The sequence below is a fragment of the Trachemys scripta genome, chromosome 4, assembly GCF_013100865.1.
Source record: "Trachemys scripta elegans isolate TJP31775 chromosome 4, CAS_Tse_1.0, whole genome shotgun sequence".
Taxonomy (NCBI): domain Eukaryota; kingdom Metazoa; phylum Chordata; order Testudines; family Emydidae; genus Trachemys; species Trachemys scripta.
Window position 1 is genome coordinate 8,675,106 of NC_048301.1, and position 18,977 is coordinate 8,694,082.

Below are 18,977 nucleotides of genomic sequence, written 5' to 3' on the forward strand. Positions count from 1 at the left end.
AGTGATCAACGGTTCCATGTCTAGTTGGCAGCCGGTTTCAAGCGGAGTGCCCCAAGGGACGGTCCTGGGGCCGGTTTTGTTCAATATCTTCATTAAGGATCTGGAGGATGGCGTAGACTGCACTCTCAGCAAGTTTGCAGATGACACTAAACTGGGAGGAGTGGTAGATACGCTGGAGGGTAGGGATAGGATACAGAGGGACCTAGACAAATTAGAGGATTGGGCCAAAAAAAACTTGATGAGGTTCAACAAGGACAAGTGCAGAGTCCTGCACTTAGGACGGAAGAATCCCATGCACTGCTACAGACTAGGGACCGAATGGCTAGGTAGCAGTTCTGCAGAAAAGGACCTAGGGGTTACAGTGGTCAAGAAGCTGGATATGAGTCGACAATGTGCCCTTGATGTCAAGAAGGCTAACAGCATTTTGGGCTGAATAACTAGGGGCATTGCCAGCAGATCGAGGAACGTGATCGTTCCCCTTTATTCGACATTGGTGAGGCCATTGGAATACTGTGTCCAGTTTTGGGCCCAACACTACAAGAAGGATGTGGAAAAATTGGAAAGAGTCCAACGGAGGGCAACAAAAATGATTAGGGGGCTGGAGCACATGACCAAGGCCGGCTCCAGGCACCAGCTTAACAAGCAGGTGCTTGGGGCGGCCAAGGGAGAGGGGCGGCACGTGCAGCAATTCGGGGGCGGCAGGTCTCTCACCCCCTCTGGGAGCGAAGGACCTGCCGCTGAACTGCCACCGCCGTGGTTGGGGCGGCAGAAATGCTGGAGCTGGGCCTGCACATGACTTATGAGGAGAGGCTGAGGGAACTGGGATTCTTTAGTCTGCAGAAGAGAAAAATGAGGGGGGATTTGATAGCTGTTTTCAACTACCTGAAAGGGGGTTCCAAAGAGGATGGATCTAGACTGTTCTCAGTGGTACCAGATGACAGAACAAGGAGCAATGGTCTCAAGTTGCAGCGGGGGAGGTTTAGGTTGGATATTAGGAAAAACTTTTTTCACTAGGAGGGTGGTAAAGCACTGGAATGGGTTACCTAGGGAGGTGGTGGAATCTCCTTCCTTAGAGGTTTTTAAGGTCAGGCTTGACAAAGCCCTGGCTGGGATGATTTAGTTGGGAATTGGTCCTGCTTTGAGCAGGGGGTTGGACTAGATGACCTCTGAGGTCCCTTCCAACCCTGATATTCTATGATTTTGTATTGTACAACTTGTAGTTCCCACTACTGCTGCTGAAGCACACTGAAGCTTGAGCTAGGTAAGCAAGCCTATTTTATTCTTAAGTAAAAGCACTGCAGAAAAAAAACATATTAAAAATGTACAAGAACCTACACCCAATCACAGGAGAGATTGTCTCCTCTTCATCGATGTTAGTTGTTCCAACCCTTCTGTAAGGATTGGGGCCCTCTGTGGAACAGAGGTCCCATCCATTTGCTGGATCAGAACAAAAAACCCAGAGCCAGTTTAAAACCAGGCTATTTCTCCAAAAATCCTTTCTGTTTCTGGTCCCAGGGGAATTCTGTCTGATCTAGTTAGTATTTGCCAACCTCTCTAGGGGGTGGCTTCAAAGGGCTGAGAACCAGAGGAATTACATCCGCATATCCACTCCTCCTAGAGAAGTCACATACAATCGCACAATAACACATAAACAATTGCATTTTAACACAATGGACCCCAAAGGTATTAAACTCAATTCAGTAAGGTTTGTCCAGGACATTGTTATATCCATCACAGGTGGGAAGGAGGACCCAGCCTTCTATAGGAACTATGGAAGGATAAGCCCTGGGAAAGGATCTTTGCAGAGTTTTCCTCCTATAATTAGGCATGTGTGTAAACCTTCACAGGATTGAGGCTTAACTGCATGCCTGGGAGCGTCTCATATGCATAAAGCTAAGCAGGTTGCCTAGATGGTTGCGGGATTGGGGCTGCTGGGGTGAGTATTGCTGATGTCAGGTTTCAGAGTAGCAGCCGTGTTAGTCTGTATCCGCAATAAGAACCGGAGTCCTTGTGGCAATAAATGTGTTAGTCTCTAAGGTGCCACAAGGACTCCTGATGTGTGGCTCTTTTAAAAATGGATAGATTTATACAACTTGTACTTGGAATCATTTTTACCACGTTTTGAGGCAATGCATGTAGGGTGACCAGACGGCAAATGTGAAAAATCGGGACAGGGGGTGGGGGATAATAGGAGCCTATATAAGAAAAAGACCCAAAAATCGGGACTGTCCCTATAAAATCGGGACATCTGGTCACCCTAAATGCATGTATTGCGCGCGCACACACACCCTCCCACCCCAATGCCCTGCGCTCCTCCCGGCTGTAGCCCGCCTGGGGCTGCCCCCGCCCTGCAATTTGCCTCCCTTTCCTGAGTCTGCGGGGTTGGCGCTAGGACCCGGGGGGGGGGGGGGGTGCGCGGCTGGCGGCGGGCAACGCAGCGCCTCGCTGGCGGCGCCGTTCCCCTCCGCGGCGGCAGGGGGCGCTGTCCGCCCGGGCGGCGGGCGGGCCTGCGTGCGCGGGGCGGGGGGAGGTGGCGGCGCGCGGCCCTGCCCCCGGCGGCCATGGCCCTTCCCGGCATTCCCTATGAGCGGCGCCTGCTCATCATGGCGGACCCGAGAGACAAGGCGCTGCAGGATTACCGCAAGAAGCTGCTGGAGCACAAGGAGATCGACGGGCGCCTCAAGGAGTGTGAGCGCCGCGCGCCGCCGGGCCGGGGGAGGGCGGAGTGGGGGGCCGGGGCCGCTGCCCGGCCACAGCGCTGGGTCATCGGCCGGGGCGGCCGGGCGGGGGTGGGGAGCGGCCCGGGGCCCCCGCAGTGGGAAGCGGGCGGAGGGGAGCGGAGCGGCCCGGGGGGCGGGGGGCTGGTAGCGCCTGGTATCCGGAGAGGCTGGGCTGGGGGCGCTGGCCCTGATCCAGTGGGGGGAGGGTTGATCCCCTCCATAGGGGATCCCCATGCTGGGGGGACATGGCTGGGCCCAAGTGTTCCAGCCCCCGTTCCCCTCATTAGGGAGGGAGGGATTAGGCCCAGCTGAGCTAACACTGTTCACCCAGGGGCAGGGATATAGGCGTATTGACAAGCGATTGAAGACCCTTGTTTTTCCCATTAGCTTCCTCCTAGATTTTGTGCTGGCCTTAGCCTAGGATACCTGGTCTGCAAGCCAGAATTAATGGCTGGGTATCTGTTCTGGGATAGAGTTACTGCTACTAGCAAGAATAGCTCATTGCTCATTCTCCTGTATTGACTTTACCCAGAAACTGTTAAATGCAGTTATATCTACTCTGCAAATTGGCCAGCCCTTGCACTTGGTTTCTAGTGGATTAAAGGCGTACCAAATCTTTTTCTTTTTTTTTTTTTTTTTTTAGTAAGGGAACAACTGAAAGAGCTTACCAAGCAGTATGAAAAATCTGAAAATGACCTCAAGGCTTTGCAAAGTGTTGGACAGGTAAGCAATAATGACACAACTGTGTATGGCACTGTGCGGTAGGTGAACTGTGCGTAGCAAGTTATTACAACAGATGGATTTAAAATTGAAGGATATAAATGGGATATGATACCATCAGAGCAAATTTGTGCCATGGTGTGGTCTTTACAGGAGGTAAGTACACAGAGTAGGTGTATTTTTAACAGTTGTTCCTGGTGTATGGGGCAATGAGAAAGAAATAGAATAGTAGCCTTTTCCTATGGAGCAAGAAAAGAGAGTAGAAGGTGACTGGCAGAGATGGAGCTGTGAATTTATGTTAAATATTCTATATACTAATATAATTTCATAGATGTAGCTAATACTTGTTTCAATTTTTTTCATAGATTGTTGGTGAGGTTCTTAAGCAGTTAACAGAAGAGAAATGTAAGTTCCCTAGCTGATATGTTTTACTTTTTTGAAACCTCTGGTTTTTAAAATAAGCCAATTAAATTATGATTTTAAAAAAAAAAGAATGAAATAGAGCATTATTAATTAGACATCACTCTGAAAATACTGTATAATTGCTACTTATTTTGCACTAGCAATTAGGGGGGTTAAAAAGAGTGTGATCTTGTTTTCTCTGTAATTTTTTCTTTCTCTAGTCATTGTGAAAGCTACAAATGGACCAAGATATGTGGTTGGCTGTCGTCGTCAGGTAACTCTGCTTTGCTTGGATGTTTTTAAATGGCTTGCTCTAATATGCAATTATATGTATTATAGTCATTTTTCTTGTTATGCTTTTAAAGTTAGCAAGTTCGTACTTCACTTTTTAAGCTGCGCTTGGCTAACAACATATAGATGTGGTGCTCTCTGCACCCTAGTGATAGGTAGTGATATGCCAGGAATGCTGCAATGAATTCTTGGGAATAATAAAGCAAAGTGGACATAGTCCAAAATGTTACGGTTTTTTGTTTTTTTTAGTTTTTCAGCTTGTTCCTTCTTATAAAGTTAAGTATAAGCTATTAAGCCTATTCCAGAACCTCATTCCTTAAATGTTTAGAAACCTTATAATTTCTATCTTAAATCTACTCATGGCTAGTTTATCCTCATTTGTTCTTCTGCCAAAGTTTTTAGCTTAAATAGCTCTTCTCCCTCCCTAGTGTTTACCCACTTGATGTATTTTAGAAAGAGCAATCCTTTTCCCTCTCTGCCTTTGTTTTGCCAAGCGCTGCTAGCCAAGCTCTTTTAGTCTCCTCCCATAAGATAGACTTTCCATTCCCTTATCATCCTAGTAGGACTTCTCTGTACCTGTTCCAATTTGAATTCATCTTTCTTGAATGTGGATGAGCAGAGTTGTCCACAGTATTCCACATAAGGTCTTAGAAACTTTGACTGTTTGGGAAGGTTTCACTTCAATTGTTAACCACAGGGTCTGCACAACCTCCCTTTGGCTTCCTTTGTGACTTTCCCTTCTCCATCCTAGTTGAAAACTGAATTCATAGTCCAGTGCATTAGGCCTAACTTCATGAAACTGTTTTTTCCCTTGATAGCCTCCCAATCCACCCCACTGACTACTTTTTGTGACAGTCAAAAATCAGCTACAACTCTACTACAGGACATGACTAGCTTTCTCTCTGACCTTGCAGAACCTTTATGCTTTGTGTTCAAGAGTCTGGTGTCTGTCTGCTTAGATTTTATAAGGTGGTTCATTGCTCATGAGATCTGAGTATATTTCACACAAAATAAACCCTCTTCTAAAATAATTCCAATTCTTCCCTATTCCTTGCCAGCAGGAATAAACTTCAAGTTACTCTTGGGATTTTTGTATAAAAATGTGAGATGCTGATTTCAGAGGGTTATTGCAGGAAATGGTTGTCTTTCTCTAGTGTCATTCCTCTGCCTTTTTCCTGCTACCTCATATACTTCTATGAAAATGAATGAGATGGTGCTGTTGCCATAGTTAATGATATGACATTTTAGGTTGCTGGCATTGGAAAGAAAACAGTTAAGGGCCTGTCTACACTGCCACATTACAGCGCTGCAACTTTCTCGCTCGGGGTGTGAAAAAACACCCCCCTGAGCGCTGCAAGTTTCAGCACTTAAAGTGCCAGTGTAGACAGTGCTACAGCGCTGGGAGCCACTCCCCTTGTGGGGGTGGGAGAATTCTCTTCCAGCGCTGGTGCCATGACTACATGGCCACGTTAAAGGGCCGCCAGCAAAGACATACCCTAACATGGCACTGTTAGGGACTGTTTACCTGGTAATGGGCCACTAAATGGTATGGACTGAAAATGTGATCCATTTTTGATGTTTAGCAGGGAATAGCCATCTGATGTTGGGTTTTTTGTTTTAAATCTACTTTGCAAGGTGTCTTTTAAGTCACTTTTTATGTAGGGCCTGTTCATTGAAAGTGGTCTGAATTGTAGAACCAGCAGAGGGAGTACAAATTAATCTCTAGTTGGTGATGTTGGTACATACTTTATGTAGAAAACAGGAAGTGAAAAGAAATACCCTTAAATTTCAAGTTTCATATGCATCTTCTAAATAGAGGATGACAAAATTGGTAGAGGGTGAAAAGTCACGTTTCCAGGAAGATATAAATAATGTTATACTTCTGGGGTTTTTTTTTTAAATCAAATCTGCCAGTAACTTCTGAATATATAAAATATGCTGTCTAATTTAGTGTTTTTAATATTCTTGGAAGGAGGCAGCCATTATTGAGACTTCTGACATATAATCCTAACATATTCTCCCATACTTAGAAAAATCTAAAGCAGAAAGAAGACAAAGTAACTTAATATTAGTATCTGAGTTGATCTCCACTAGAAAGGAAAGAAACCAAACCTCATTATAGACATTAACTTTACCCTCTTTTGATTGCAGTGATCCAAACACTAAAGCAACTGCATAGTTTTTAACGTTTATTCCCTAGACAGTTCCGTACAGCATATGCCCACTTCTTGTAAATGGTGCAGCAGGATGAACAATGAATTTTCTAAGGGCCTATGACATTAAATATACCTTATTTTTGGGCATGGAAAGGTTGATGTTGATGGGCTAGCTCAGGGGTCGGCAACCTTTCAGAAGTGGCGTGCCGAGTCTTCATTTATTCACTCTAATTTAAGGTTTTGCGTGCCAGTAATACGTTTTAACATTTTTAGAAGGTCTCTCTCTATAAGTCTATAATATAGAACTAAACTATTGTTGTATGTAAAGTAAATAAGGTTTTTAAATGTTTAAGAAGGTTCATTTAAAATTAAATTAAAATGCAGAGCCCCCTGAACCGGTGGCCAGGACCCAGGCAGTTTGAGTGCCACTGAAAATCAGCTTGCGTGCCACCTTCGGCACGCCTGCCATAGGTTGGCTACCCCTAGGCTAGCTTTTGTCTGGATAATAAAGTTGTAATTCTTGAATAAAAAAACTTCTTGTAAAATGCCAAGAGCCTAAGCATGAGACCAAACAATCAACATGTATTTATCCATCACTGTTCCCAAAATGGTGAAATATCAAGGGAAATAATTTCCTGTGTATGGTACGGGTGCAGATGAGCGCTAATTTACTTGGTGCAAGTGGGTCTGCCAAGTATGGGGAGTAGCAGGGTTCTGATTAAGGCAGGATATAATGCTTTATTTGGTCTTTTTCTGTAAAATTTGTAATTATGTTGCAAGTTGATCTTGTGTGAGGGGTGAAGTACCATCATGGGTCAGGAATGGTCTAAGCAACAGGAAGCAGAGTGTAGGACGGGGTGGGCAAACTACGGGCTGCGAGCTCCCGCTGGGTCGGGGGCCGCACCACACGGCTCGGCCCTGCTCCGCCAGGGCGCTGGGTTGGGGGCCGCACCACTCGGCCCCACTCCGCCAGGGCACTGGGTCGGGGGCGTTGGCTCGGGGTCTGGACCATGCGGCTTGGCCCCGCTCCGGCCGGGGCGCTGGGTTGGGGGCTGCACCACGTGGCTCCCGGAAGCTGTGGCATGGCCCCGCTCCAGCTCCTACACGCTCCAATGGGAGCTGCAGGGGTGGTGCATGCAGATGGGGCAGCGTGCAGAGCTGCCTGGCCGCGCTTCTGCGTAGGACCCAGAGCTGCTTCCAGGAGCCACTTGAGGTAACCACTGCTCAGAGCCTGCCCCCTGAGCCTCTCCTGCCCAGCCCTGATCCCCCTCCTGCCCTCCAAACCCCTGACTCCCAGCCCAGAACACCCTCCTACACCCCAAACTCCTCACCCCCAACCCCACCCCAGAGCCCTCACCCCCTCCTGCACCCCAACCCCAATTTTGTGAGCATTCATGGCCCGCCATACAATTTCTCTTCCCTGATGTGGCCCTTGGGCCAAAAAGTTTGCCCATCCCTGGTGTAGGAAGACATGGTCAGCAAAACTGCCTGCCCGAATTGCAGTGGAAGTGGAAACCACTAGATTCCCCTTGATCAGCTCTCTTCACGTGTGTCTGAGGAAGAAGGGAAGGTCACCATCTGAATCCTTGCTGAGACTATACACTTTTTCTGTCATACCAAACAAGAACAATTATTGCAGAAATATAGAATTCCATCACTTTGCTGTTTGAGTCAGTTTCTAATAGAAAAATCTTTTGTGAAACTAGCTTGACAAAAGTAAGCTGAAGCCTGGGACAAGAGTTGCTCTGGACATGACCACACTAACTATTATGAGGTAAGCTTTTGCCACCAAGATTTTTTTTTTCTTTATGTGAGGGATAGAGTTGGTCTAAATATGTTGCAGATATTAGGTATGAATAATAAATCTTGTACTGCTTTAAAAATTCTTCCAAATACATATATACATTATATAGGCAAATACTTCCAGGGTGGTCTTACAGATTTGAGAGCTGATCCAAATTTTTTGTTTGAAATTACTTTTTTAGTCAAAACAAACTTCTGTGGGAAATGTCTGTTTTTGTCAGTTTGGGGTATTTTGTTGAATTCCTCCCCCCCCCCCAAAAAAGTTTCATTTTTGAAAAGTTTCTGACTGCCAGTCTTTAAGTTTTATTGCAAAGATGAAAAAATGTTTGTTACAAATTTTTGAGGGAATTTTTTTGTCAATTTTTCACAGGGGAAACAAGCATTTGCCAACCAGTGCTAAGATTTATTTAAATGACTGAGTATACAGTGTTTGCAGAATGAAAAGATAACATCTGTTTTATTAATACTCAAATGCTACAGATACTTGCCAAGGGAAGTGGATCCATTGGTTTACAATATGTCTCATGAAGATCCTGGGAATGTTTCTTATTCTGAGATTGGAGGGTTATCGGAACAAATCAGGGAGCTAAGAGAGGTACTGAATGTTTAATTACAGAAATACTTACTGAATAGAGGTACACCTCTACCCCGATATAACGCTGTCTTCGGAAGCCAAAAAATCTTACCGCGTTATAGGTGAAACTGCGTTATATCGAACTTGCTTTGATCTGCCGGAGTGCGCAGCCCCGCCCCCCCAGAGCGCTGCTTTACGGCGTTGTATCCGAATTCATGTTATATCGGGTCGCGTTATAGGGATAGAGGTGCATCTGCTCTGAGAAAAAATTGTACTTCATGTTGTGCCAGGTGGGTTGAAAGGTCTAAAAAGTCTAATACATGCTATTTAAAGATGATCAGGAAAGGTTTATATACTGATAGTTTTCTGACGGGAGGGGGAGGGTTTTCCTTTCCGTGCCATAAGCATGTAGATAATCATGTTATATCATGTTTTTAATCTTAAACAATCATGAGTCCGGATATTAAAGAATAGCATTATTTGCACCTTATTAACTTCATGTAGGAAGGAGAGCTTTTAGGACACTATTTAAAAATACTTTTTGATCTCCATTAATGTACATAGTGCTCAACATTAGCCTCTGAAAGAACAGGGGCCTAGACCAGATTGCAGGCAATCTGGCTCTGAGGAATATAACGTGCACGTCTACAATTCCGGTACAAAAGGGTGTGGAGATGCAAATGAGATGAACATTGGGAGGCTAGACTAAAATAGGTGGGTTTGATGGATGCTTCCAAGTCGAGGGGATGTCATGAAGTAAAAGTGCAACACACGATGGAAGAGAACAACAAAGGGCCAAATTCTAGTTTTGCACTGGAGTAACTATTGAAATGAGTTCCTCTGGATATTCATGTGTATGACTGGGGGCAGAACTTTGTCCAAAGGAGCAAGTTACAGGAAGGTTTAGACAAGACATCGGAAGGATTGAAATAAGAGCAGAGACGGAGTTGTGCAGATCCTCAGATTTAATCTATAAAACAGGCGAAGGAAGAAATGCTGACAGCATTTCTATAGCTAACACTTTCTGATCCTGTAGAAAGAGATTGTGCTTGCTGGGATTAGTAGTGTCTTGTAGAAGAAAAGAATGAAGCTATCGGGAAATCCATACCTATATATTGTACCATAAACATATATACCATAGCATCTAAACATACAGTAATATAGTCAAGGATCTCTTTAAAACTAAACACTACTTACCTGCCTCTTTTCTCAGGTAATAGAGTTACCGCTTACAAATCCAGAATTATTTCAGCGTGTGGGAATTATACCTCCAAAAGGCTGCTTGCTGTATGGCCCACCAGGTGAGTACACGTCTGTAGCTGCCTTTCATTTCCAGTTTTGAGTTCTGTCCATAATTAAGGCAGAATGAGACTTCGTGTCCATAAACCTATTATCTAGGTATCTGAATTTCAGTTCTCCTTACAACCGTAGTCTCAAAACTTTTTACCTTGCACCCCCCGTTACCACGTCCATGGCCCCCCGGGGCTGGGAGCAGGAATGCTTCTCTGAGAGTGGGGGACCTGGACAGGGATAAGGGGGCCACAGCTGGGGGCGGCCCTCCTCCTCCCTGCCCCCCCCGGGTGTGGGACCAGCAACTGGGGAACAGGGACGGAGCTGGGTGGCGTTCGCTCCCTGTGGGGGCTGGCCTGGGCTCCAGCTGCGTTCCTCCGTTCCACAGTTTGGGGGCCTTTGCCTTACAATATAATTAGTGCTGAGCTGCCCCCCTTAGAAACCTGTTGCTGTATTCTATTATACTTCTACCCTTGAAATATATTTCAGTCTGTAACTTTAGCGATTGGTCTACAAGTTGAACAGCTTCAGTCTCTGTCTGTCCAGGTACTGGGAAAACACTACTAGCCAGAGCTGTTGCAAGCCAACTGGACTGCAATTTCTTAAAGGTAAAACAATGGCATTCTTTTCATATAGTGACAGTCCCTCGGGTTGTACTTCAGTCTGTTTGCTCATGGTACTGTTCATTTTCAACAGGTCGTGTCTAGTTCTATTGTAGACAAGTACATTGGTGAAAGCGCTCGGTTGATCAGAGAAATGTTCAACTATGCCAGAGATCATCAGCCATGTATCATTTTCATGGATGAAATAGATGCTATTGGTAAGGCTAATGGACTGTAAGATGGCTAAAGTCTCTTGTGATTATTTAAGCCACCTCTGAAATAATAGTCTTGCTTTTCTTAAAAAGATTAATACAAAGTTGATTGTCAGGGAACCTTTCTGTGCGGAATTAACAGGGTAGAGGAGATCTCTCCTTTCAACTTGCTTCTGGAGCCCATTACAGCTAACTTAAAATGAGACCTGTTTGCATTTGGCTTGGATCTTTGACCAAGATACATAGCACTCTTAAACATGCATTTAACTTTACCTAACACTTAATTTGATTTTTAGTACTTTAACATTTATTTAGCTCAGAAACCATTTTGATCCTTAAAAAGAAAAAAAGTACAGGTAACTTCCAAATTTAATATATATTATAGGTGGCCGTCGTTTCTCTGAGGGAACTTCAGCTGATAGAGAAATTCAGAGAACCCTAATGGAGGTAAATGTCTAATATGTAATCTTTTATAGTAAAGAGGAAAATAGATGTGCAAATCCATATATTATCCAGATTGTTAGAACGGTTGCTGTGCTAATGTCGTGTTAAAAGTGAACTGAGATACTTCACTAAAAAATGCAGTTAAAACTGTTTGAGATTCAAAATGCATAGGCCACGTATTTGTATGTAATTAACTTCAAAAGTGATTTGCGAGCCTTTATCTGCCAAGACTTAAGCTCAGGCTTCTGCGCTTCGTCCACAAGAACTGACTACACCGACACTTAACGCACCTTGTTTAGATGTAGGAGGACATCAACTCTTTTAAGGGAAAAACCTCCCTGCAGAACCTCTCTGCAGGTTAGAGGCTTTCTGTTCAAAAGATATCTAAAGTTAAAAACACACATTGTCATCAATTTGGGATATTAAATACAACGGTGAACTAAGGTAATTGGAAACGGAACACTCAATCATGTTAAGAGAATTAAAAAGTAAATAAATCAGTAACACAATTCTTAGTAAGAATTCTAGGTCTGATTAGTGTGCGTGATCCCACTGGTCTGGTTTGTTTTCCCAGCCCAAAAAGAATGCGTATTAAGCAAATATATCTGCCTCACTTGTAGTATAAAATAATCACAAAGAATAGAGGTTTGAGTTTTCCATAGCAGAACTGGATATATCTAATGAAATGTCTTCAGGGGTGATTGAATATTCAAGGGGCTCTTCTGCAAACATAGTTTGTGTGAATCATCCTATATTGAAAGTATAACTGCCAATCACTGGCTTTTAGTATTTGGAGGAAAAAAGAGAGAGAATGCAAGGTGACTAGAATGTTGCAATCTTCCATTTTTGAGCTGTTTTGTTCCTACTTTTTGTCCAATTTTTTTTAAAGTTTTCCTTTATGGAATATATGGGGAGCTGTGGTATTCTTGGATCATCACAGTTAAGAATCGGGTAGCATTGTTTTAGGATTGTTTCCATCGCTCCTTTTATCTGTAATGATCACGAGTGAAAACGAAGTGTGTGGAAGATGGTGTGAGCTATTAGATTTATGAACACGTTAAGTTTAAAAAAAAATTCCTTGTTTTTTAAAAAAAAATGTCAATTTCCTCTAGTTATTGAATCAAATGGATGGATTTGACACTCTGCACAGAGTTAAAATGATCATGGCTACAAATAGACCAGACACTTTGGATCCTGCATTGCTGCGTCCGGGAAGACTGGATAGAAAAATCCGTGAGTTGACATCTTCATTCTTAAGTGCATGTATAATTCTGAATTACCCTTGTTCATCCATTTTAATTAAAAAAAACCCAACCCTCTCTTTTTAGATATTGATTTACCAAATGAACAAGCCAGATTAGATATATTGAAGATTCATGCAGGTCCTATCACTAAACATGGTGAAATAGGTAAGTACGCGAGCCGCTTAAATATTTCTCCCAAGTGTAAAAGTGAGGGGAAGGTGAATTGGTTACTGGTTACCCTAACACCTACCTTCCCAAAATGTTCCTCAGTATTTCTTAAATAGATCCATATTGAACCATTGGTGAACCTCACTTTGTAAAAATATGAGGGTTGGGGATATAGTAACCCTCCTAAATTTGGCTACAAATCAGAGAAACTGTCTGATTTACATCTGGGTGGACTCTCTCCATTGTATAATGGAACACCTTGCTGTAAGCAAACATTCCCATTTGTCCAAAAAAATAAAAAATTAAACCTTAGAACCATATATGGGTCTGAAAACAAACAATGGTATTTCTGTCCAAAAGTACAACTCTGAAAGTTATGAGCAACTGAAAAGTGGGTTCTACATGGAAATCTTTTTAATTGCAGTAGTATTGCTGTTAGGTTGTGCTGTAACTGTGGCTTGAAAAGGAATACACTTGCCATTAAGGAGTAGGGCAAATTTTATCTGGGACATGGGTGGGAGAAGCAGCTATACAGTGAAACTGACAAGATTCTGGTCAGTTATGTTACTGCAGACTGACCAGAATCTTGTTGGCTTCCCTCTGAGATTGCCTTGAGGAAATCTGTGAGAAGCAGCAGAGACATTGTGACGTTATCAGGAACTTGGGGGTGGGATGGAGAAGAGGACATGAAACAGGAAGGAAGAGAGACTGAGAATAGCACACCTCTTTACTACTGATGGAGGGCTTTTCCCCTGCCTGTTGTTTCCAAGAGATGTGAGATGTGAGATGGGAGGAGGAAGAGTCTCCCCCTCACAGGAAGAAGAGAGAGGAGCTCAGTGTCAGACACCTACTACCTAAAGCTGATACAAAAGAGAACTGTGAAGTTGAATCGAGATAGCACCTGAAAGGAACCCCAGCATACCCTTTTCAAGAAACCAGATAGGAGCATGAGCAGTACTAAGCTCTTTAGGAGGGTACTGTCTAGTTCAGGGGTTGGCAACCTTTCAGAAGTAGTGTGCCGAGTCTTCATTTATTCACTCTAATTTAAGGTTTCATGTGCCAGTAATACATTTTAACGTTTTTAGAAGGTCTCTCTCTATAAGTCTATAATATATAACTAAACTATTGTTGTATGTAAAATAAATTAGGTTTTAAAAATGTTTAAGAAGCTTCATTTAAAATTAAATTAAAACGCAGAGCCCCCTGACCGGTGGCCAGGACCCGGGCAGTGAGTGCCATTGAAAATCAGCCCCCGTGCTGCCTTCGGCACGCGTGCCATAGGTTGCCTACCCCTGGTCTAGTTCTTGGACCCAGTGTGAGGGACACCTGTTTTTTGTACCAGTGTCTGGTCAGTAGGTGTCAGACGTCTCAAGCCTTGGCTGTAACTTTTAAAATTCTTTGTGAAGATAAGTAATCTGCAAACTATTTCCATTTTTGTGATCTTACAGATGTATGTAGATTCGCTAGACTAGAATGCCATTTAATTACGGTAATGATATAGCTACGGCTCAGGTGGAAATATTAGTCCAAGTTTTCAAATTCTTAACATAAAATAAAAATACCATTTCAGCTAATGTGTCTTGTGGTGGTCATAATGAAAAGGGAAACTATTTTGAAAAGTTTTTGGTAAAAATCAGATTTTTGGTTTAAGATACTTGAATTTAAGTTATGGAAAAAATGATTTGTTAATTCAGACTCAGTATTTTGTACCTCCAACTCAAAATTGAATATGCAGTCAAAAATTTGATGGAAATCTGAAATGCACAGAACTTGTGAACTTATACCCTAGAAACTATAACCTAGCTACACACTTTGTGGATGTGTAATAATAGTGGATAGTGCTTTTAACACTTTTTTTTTTTAAGCCCATTGGCCTAGGGGGCCAAGTTATGGTTATTGTGGGATTAATAAATGTTGAAATTATTTTTATTCAGATGCATCTAAATCTCAACTATAAGATTGATTTAACATACATCTTTTATATTTAATTCTGTGTATGTATGTTCAAACTAGTAATTTTTAAATAAAATAAACCCAGAATAATTATATCTAGATTTGTATGTTAATGGGGGAATAACATAGCTGGTAAATACAATCATCAAGGTAGCTAACTTTTTCACTTGCACTGAGAAGCAAAGTAGAATCTTCAGGGGTTTTTTTTATAGCTGATGCTGCACTCCAATGGAACACAAACTACTTTGTACTTCTAGTTAATTGGCATTCTTGTTTTGTTAATAGATTATGAAGCAATTGTGAAGCTTTCAGATGGCTTTAATGGAGCGGATTTGAGAAATGTCTGTACTGAAGCAGGTAAGAGGCTCCTCACTTGTATTCGTTTGCTCAGTTCTTAATTTTGATGTGCTGAATCTTGCTATAAACGTTAAATATTCATGACTAGTTTCTCTGATCTGTTCTTAGTATAATAGATGAACATGAGGTTCATAAACATTTCATTGTTTTAAATGCATTCATTCTTGAGGGTCGTCTAGTATTTACATTTTTTACATCAGTGGCTGGAAACTTAGGTTAACATAATAGTGAGTTTCACTGGTAAGTTTCAAAGCACTATAAAAATTTATCTCTTGAAACTGGCATTGTGGTCAAATGCACACTGGAAAGGATCTGTACATATGCCCGTACACCTTAAAAGTGTGGGGAGAAGTAGTAAGATGAAGTTCCCTGAAACCGGATGAAACATGTCTATCCAACTTGAACAAAAATCTGCTTTTTTAAAATGTTTCTTTACGGCTTATACCAGTACAGAAAGTAGTATAGAAAATGATTTTTTTGGGATCTCTCTCTCTCTCTCTCTCTCCTATGTGTTCCTGCCTTACTCTTCTTGAGAAAATATTGTCCACTCAGGGCTTGTCTACACTGGGAAGCTAACTGGTGTAGCTGTAATGGAATAATTATACCTCTATAGCTAAGCTGATATAACAGCCCTGTGTGGATGCTTCTTGCCTGAATAAAAGTGACTTTATTCCAGAATAATTACTCTGCTTCCAAACATATCTGAGGTGCATGAAAAGAAATACAAAACTGATTAAAGTTACTCACTGAATCTCCATATGGAATATGTAATTTTTAACTTTGATCCTTTCAATGTTGTTTGAATTTCAAAGTGATAGACTTTATGGAATGTTTCAGTTCTATATTATTGCTGTGAGTAACATTAACTCTCTATAAATATCTAGCAATTTTTCAAATTGTTCTTCACAGGTATGTTTGCAATTCGTGCTGATCATGACTTCGTAGTTCAGGAAGACTTCATGAAAGCTGTTAGAAAAGTAGCTGATTCTAAGAAGCTGGAGTCTAAACTGGATTACAAACCTGTTTAAATTAACCAGATAGTTAATGATCGACTGCACAGGAGATATTGGATTAATGTATAGAAGAAGAGAAATAATGTACCTCTTGGCTATGATCTTATTACAAGTGTATGTATAACACCATAAGCAAGTAATTGATGCTAGTTACAAGTCGGCTACAGAAGTGTGTTCTGTACAGTTCTGAAAATGTGGCATTCATTGCAGCCCAAGTTAAGGAGTGAGATTTGTTCTCATAACAATTACTGTGTGAATTTATAAACATACCCAAATGGTTGAACTTAGCAAATTTTAAGAAAGTCAGTGCATTTCCTGGCATTTTATATCATTTTCCTTTAAACAGTTGAATAAAACTTCTTTAAGTCTTTCATATGTACCTCCTCTCTACCTCTTTAGATAAGAGCATTCATTATAGTTCTTTAGGTACTTAAAGTGCTACTTATCTCTGATATTAATGATCATGTTCCATTTAGGCACGTATTTTGATAAACAATCTATACAAAATTCTCTACTGGTAAAACTGGTGTGTACAATGTACCTAAAACACAAGTTAGGAAATGTAATCTAATGAGCTCTTAATAGTGTGTAACAATTTCATGTTGCCTGTCCATGTGGAAGAGGGTAGGGTACTATTTTTGTTTCAAGATTCCACTGTTGAAACCTGGGAAAGGGATTCAGTTGGAACTAAACTTAAATGATCATTGCTCAAAATGCATTAACTAAACAAAACATTTGTTATAGCCTGATTTCGGTTAGCACAATTCTTTTAAAAGGTTCATATATACTTCTCTGAAAGTGCCACATCCTAGATGTTTGTAGGTAACCTACACAGCCAAATAGCATTTTGATTTTTATAAAAACCACTTAACTCAGTGTTTAAAGAATAACAGTATCAGGGCCTCAATCTAGTACTACTAAAATTGTCAAGCAGGTGAGGCTTAATTTATTTTGGTTTAGATACCTTTGTGAAAACAGCTCTCCTCCCACTAGGCGATCCAAGTCACTTTTTAAAATGTTTCTCACTCCACTTTCCATCTGTCACTTCTGTCATATAGCAACTGAGACTATCCTCCATAAACTAGTAAAATTGTATCATCTAAACTACTGTTTTGGGAGTGGCAGGGAGATGTATGGAATACACAGAGAGGGCTAAGTATTGTTCTGCTGTGGATTGTAATGGTGTAACGGGCCAGAATTTGGCCTGCTGCCTAATACCTCCACATGTACTGGGAACTGTTTACTGCAGCTGCTAATTTGAGTAATCATTCAAGCACCATAAAACAGCTTTAACTCAGAAGCCAAGGAGTGCTTTGTTCATGCAGTCCAGCACATTGCATCAATGTGGATTTTTTTCATTCCACTTTTGATGTGTGTAGGGAAAGGTTTTCCATAGTGCTTGTATTTTACTTCAACTTTTAGGTAAATTTTACAAACATCACAAGAGTGATGCTTCTGTATGTATTAAGACTCCATTTTTTGGCCACTTCTGACTACCCCAACTCGATTATTCTGTGCCTATCCAACTCACAAACAAGTTAGATTAAATTTTCTAAAGCCATGCCATTTCAGTTTGCCTTATGTGCTAGTACAGAATGACCTGTGGTACTATCCTTGTTTAAACCACGAAAGAGTTTTTAATAAACTAGTTTAAAATTAAAGAACTGAAACTACTACAATGCACAGGCAACAGTATTTTGATAAGTGGCTACAACAAGCTAATGATTATCATTACATATGAAAGAGCATGCATGTTTATCTCAATGTAATAGTAAAACAGGCTTGTACAACATTACCTTGTCTATAGTGTCAGTGGTATAAAATGTCAGTGTCAATTTATTTCCATCATGAAACCACTCTGAATAGGGCCAGATGTCAATATGCATGGTTAAATGCTGCTGTTACAGAAAGTCTAAATGTATTCAGAAACAATTAGATGAAAGTTTAATAAAATTGACTAGATCTACAGCCATCTTATAATATATACAAATTTGTTACATGAGTGTGGAGAGGATGAATGGGATAGGTAGAGAAACTGATTCCTAGATCACTACAATCTAACTAAACCCCTCTTATTACGCTCAAGCTAAAACATAGCATGTTACAAAGATCCATATATCTCTTGTGCATACAACTGAACGTCTGTCTGCTGTTTTGCTAATACCTAAGTAGTTTTGGTCACTTCCCTGTGAGCAAACCCTCCCTTCAGCATTGAGGTCAGTAGACATATTTGGTTCCTGGCTGTGAAGGAGAGCAAATAGGCAAGATTTGTTCAAGTGAGGGGGCAAGAGCAGAATACAGTAGAACGCCATTTATCTGACACTCCATATTCTGGCTCTCCACAGTAACCAAACACCCAGGACTCCAGGGCCAAAAGTGGGTGATCTCTCCTGTGGCTGCTAGAAGGTGCTGCAACAACGCACTTTCCCTTTCTCTGGATTTTTGATGATCTGATCTGGCCCCAGTCCCGATTAGATCCGATAAATGGGGTTCTGCTTTAGTTATTTCCTTTTGAAGGGTAGTGCCTAAGGGTAATACCTTTGCTGCAACTACACACTCACAGCTGGCCTGTGTCAACTGACTTTGGCTTGTGGGGCAAAGACTGCAGGCCTGTAAAACTGCTATGTAGATGTTTGGGCTGGGGCTGGAGCCCAGGCTCTGGGACCCTCCCCCCTTGTGGGGTCCCAGAGCTTGATTTCCAGTCTGTGCCCAAATGCCTACATAGCAGTTTTACAACCCCTGCAGTCTGAGCCCCACAAGCCTGAGTCAAGTTAGTTGCAATGTAGACCTATCCCAAGAGGCCCAGTCATGGACCAGGACTCTCCTGGGCTAGGTGCTGTACATGCAGCGAACAAAGAAACGATTCCTGCCCCAAAGAGTTTACAATCTAAGGAAAAGATGAGAAAATAGGTGGACACAGACAGCTGGGATGGACAAGGAAACATTGAGTCCATGTTGGTCAGCATGATAGGTAGGGATCACAGCCCACCATTTGCCTATTTGTAGGCATAGTAGTAAACGTTTGAAG

At 41.9% G+C, this 18,977-nt stretch overlaps 1 protein-coding gene across 1 annotated transcript; it reads left to right on the forward strand.

Moving 5' to 3' along the window:
- Window positions 1–2,530: 2,530 nt before the first annotated feature.
- Window positions 2,531–17,741, forward strand: PSMC6 (proteasome 26S subunit, ATPase 6). The gene is made up of 14 exons (XM_034768623.1): window positions 2,531–2,688; window positions 3,364–3,443; window positions 3,806–3,845; window positions 4,064–4,116; window positions 7,996–8,063; window positions 8,573–8,687; window positions 9,880–9,967; window positions 10,503–10,564; window positions 10,653–10,776; window positions 11,156–11,217; window positions 12,327–12,447; window positions 12,543–12,623; window positions 14,865–14,936; window positions 15,846–17,741. Exons 1-14 carry the CDS (start codon window positions 2,562–2,564, stop codon window positions 15,962–15,964), a joined length of 1,212 nt encoding a protein of 403 aa, XP_034624514.1. The 5' UTR covers window positions 2,531–2,561; the 3' UTR covers window positions 15,965–17,741.
- Window positions 17,742–18,977: the final 1,236 nt, after the last annotated feature.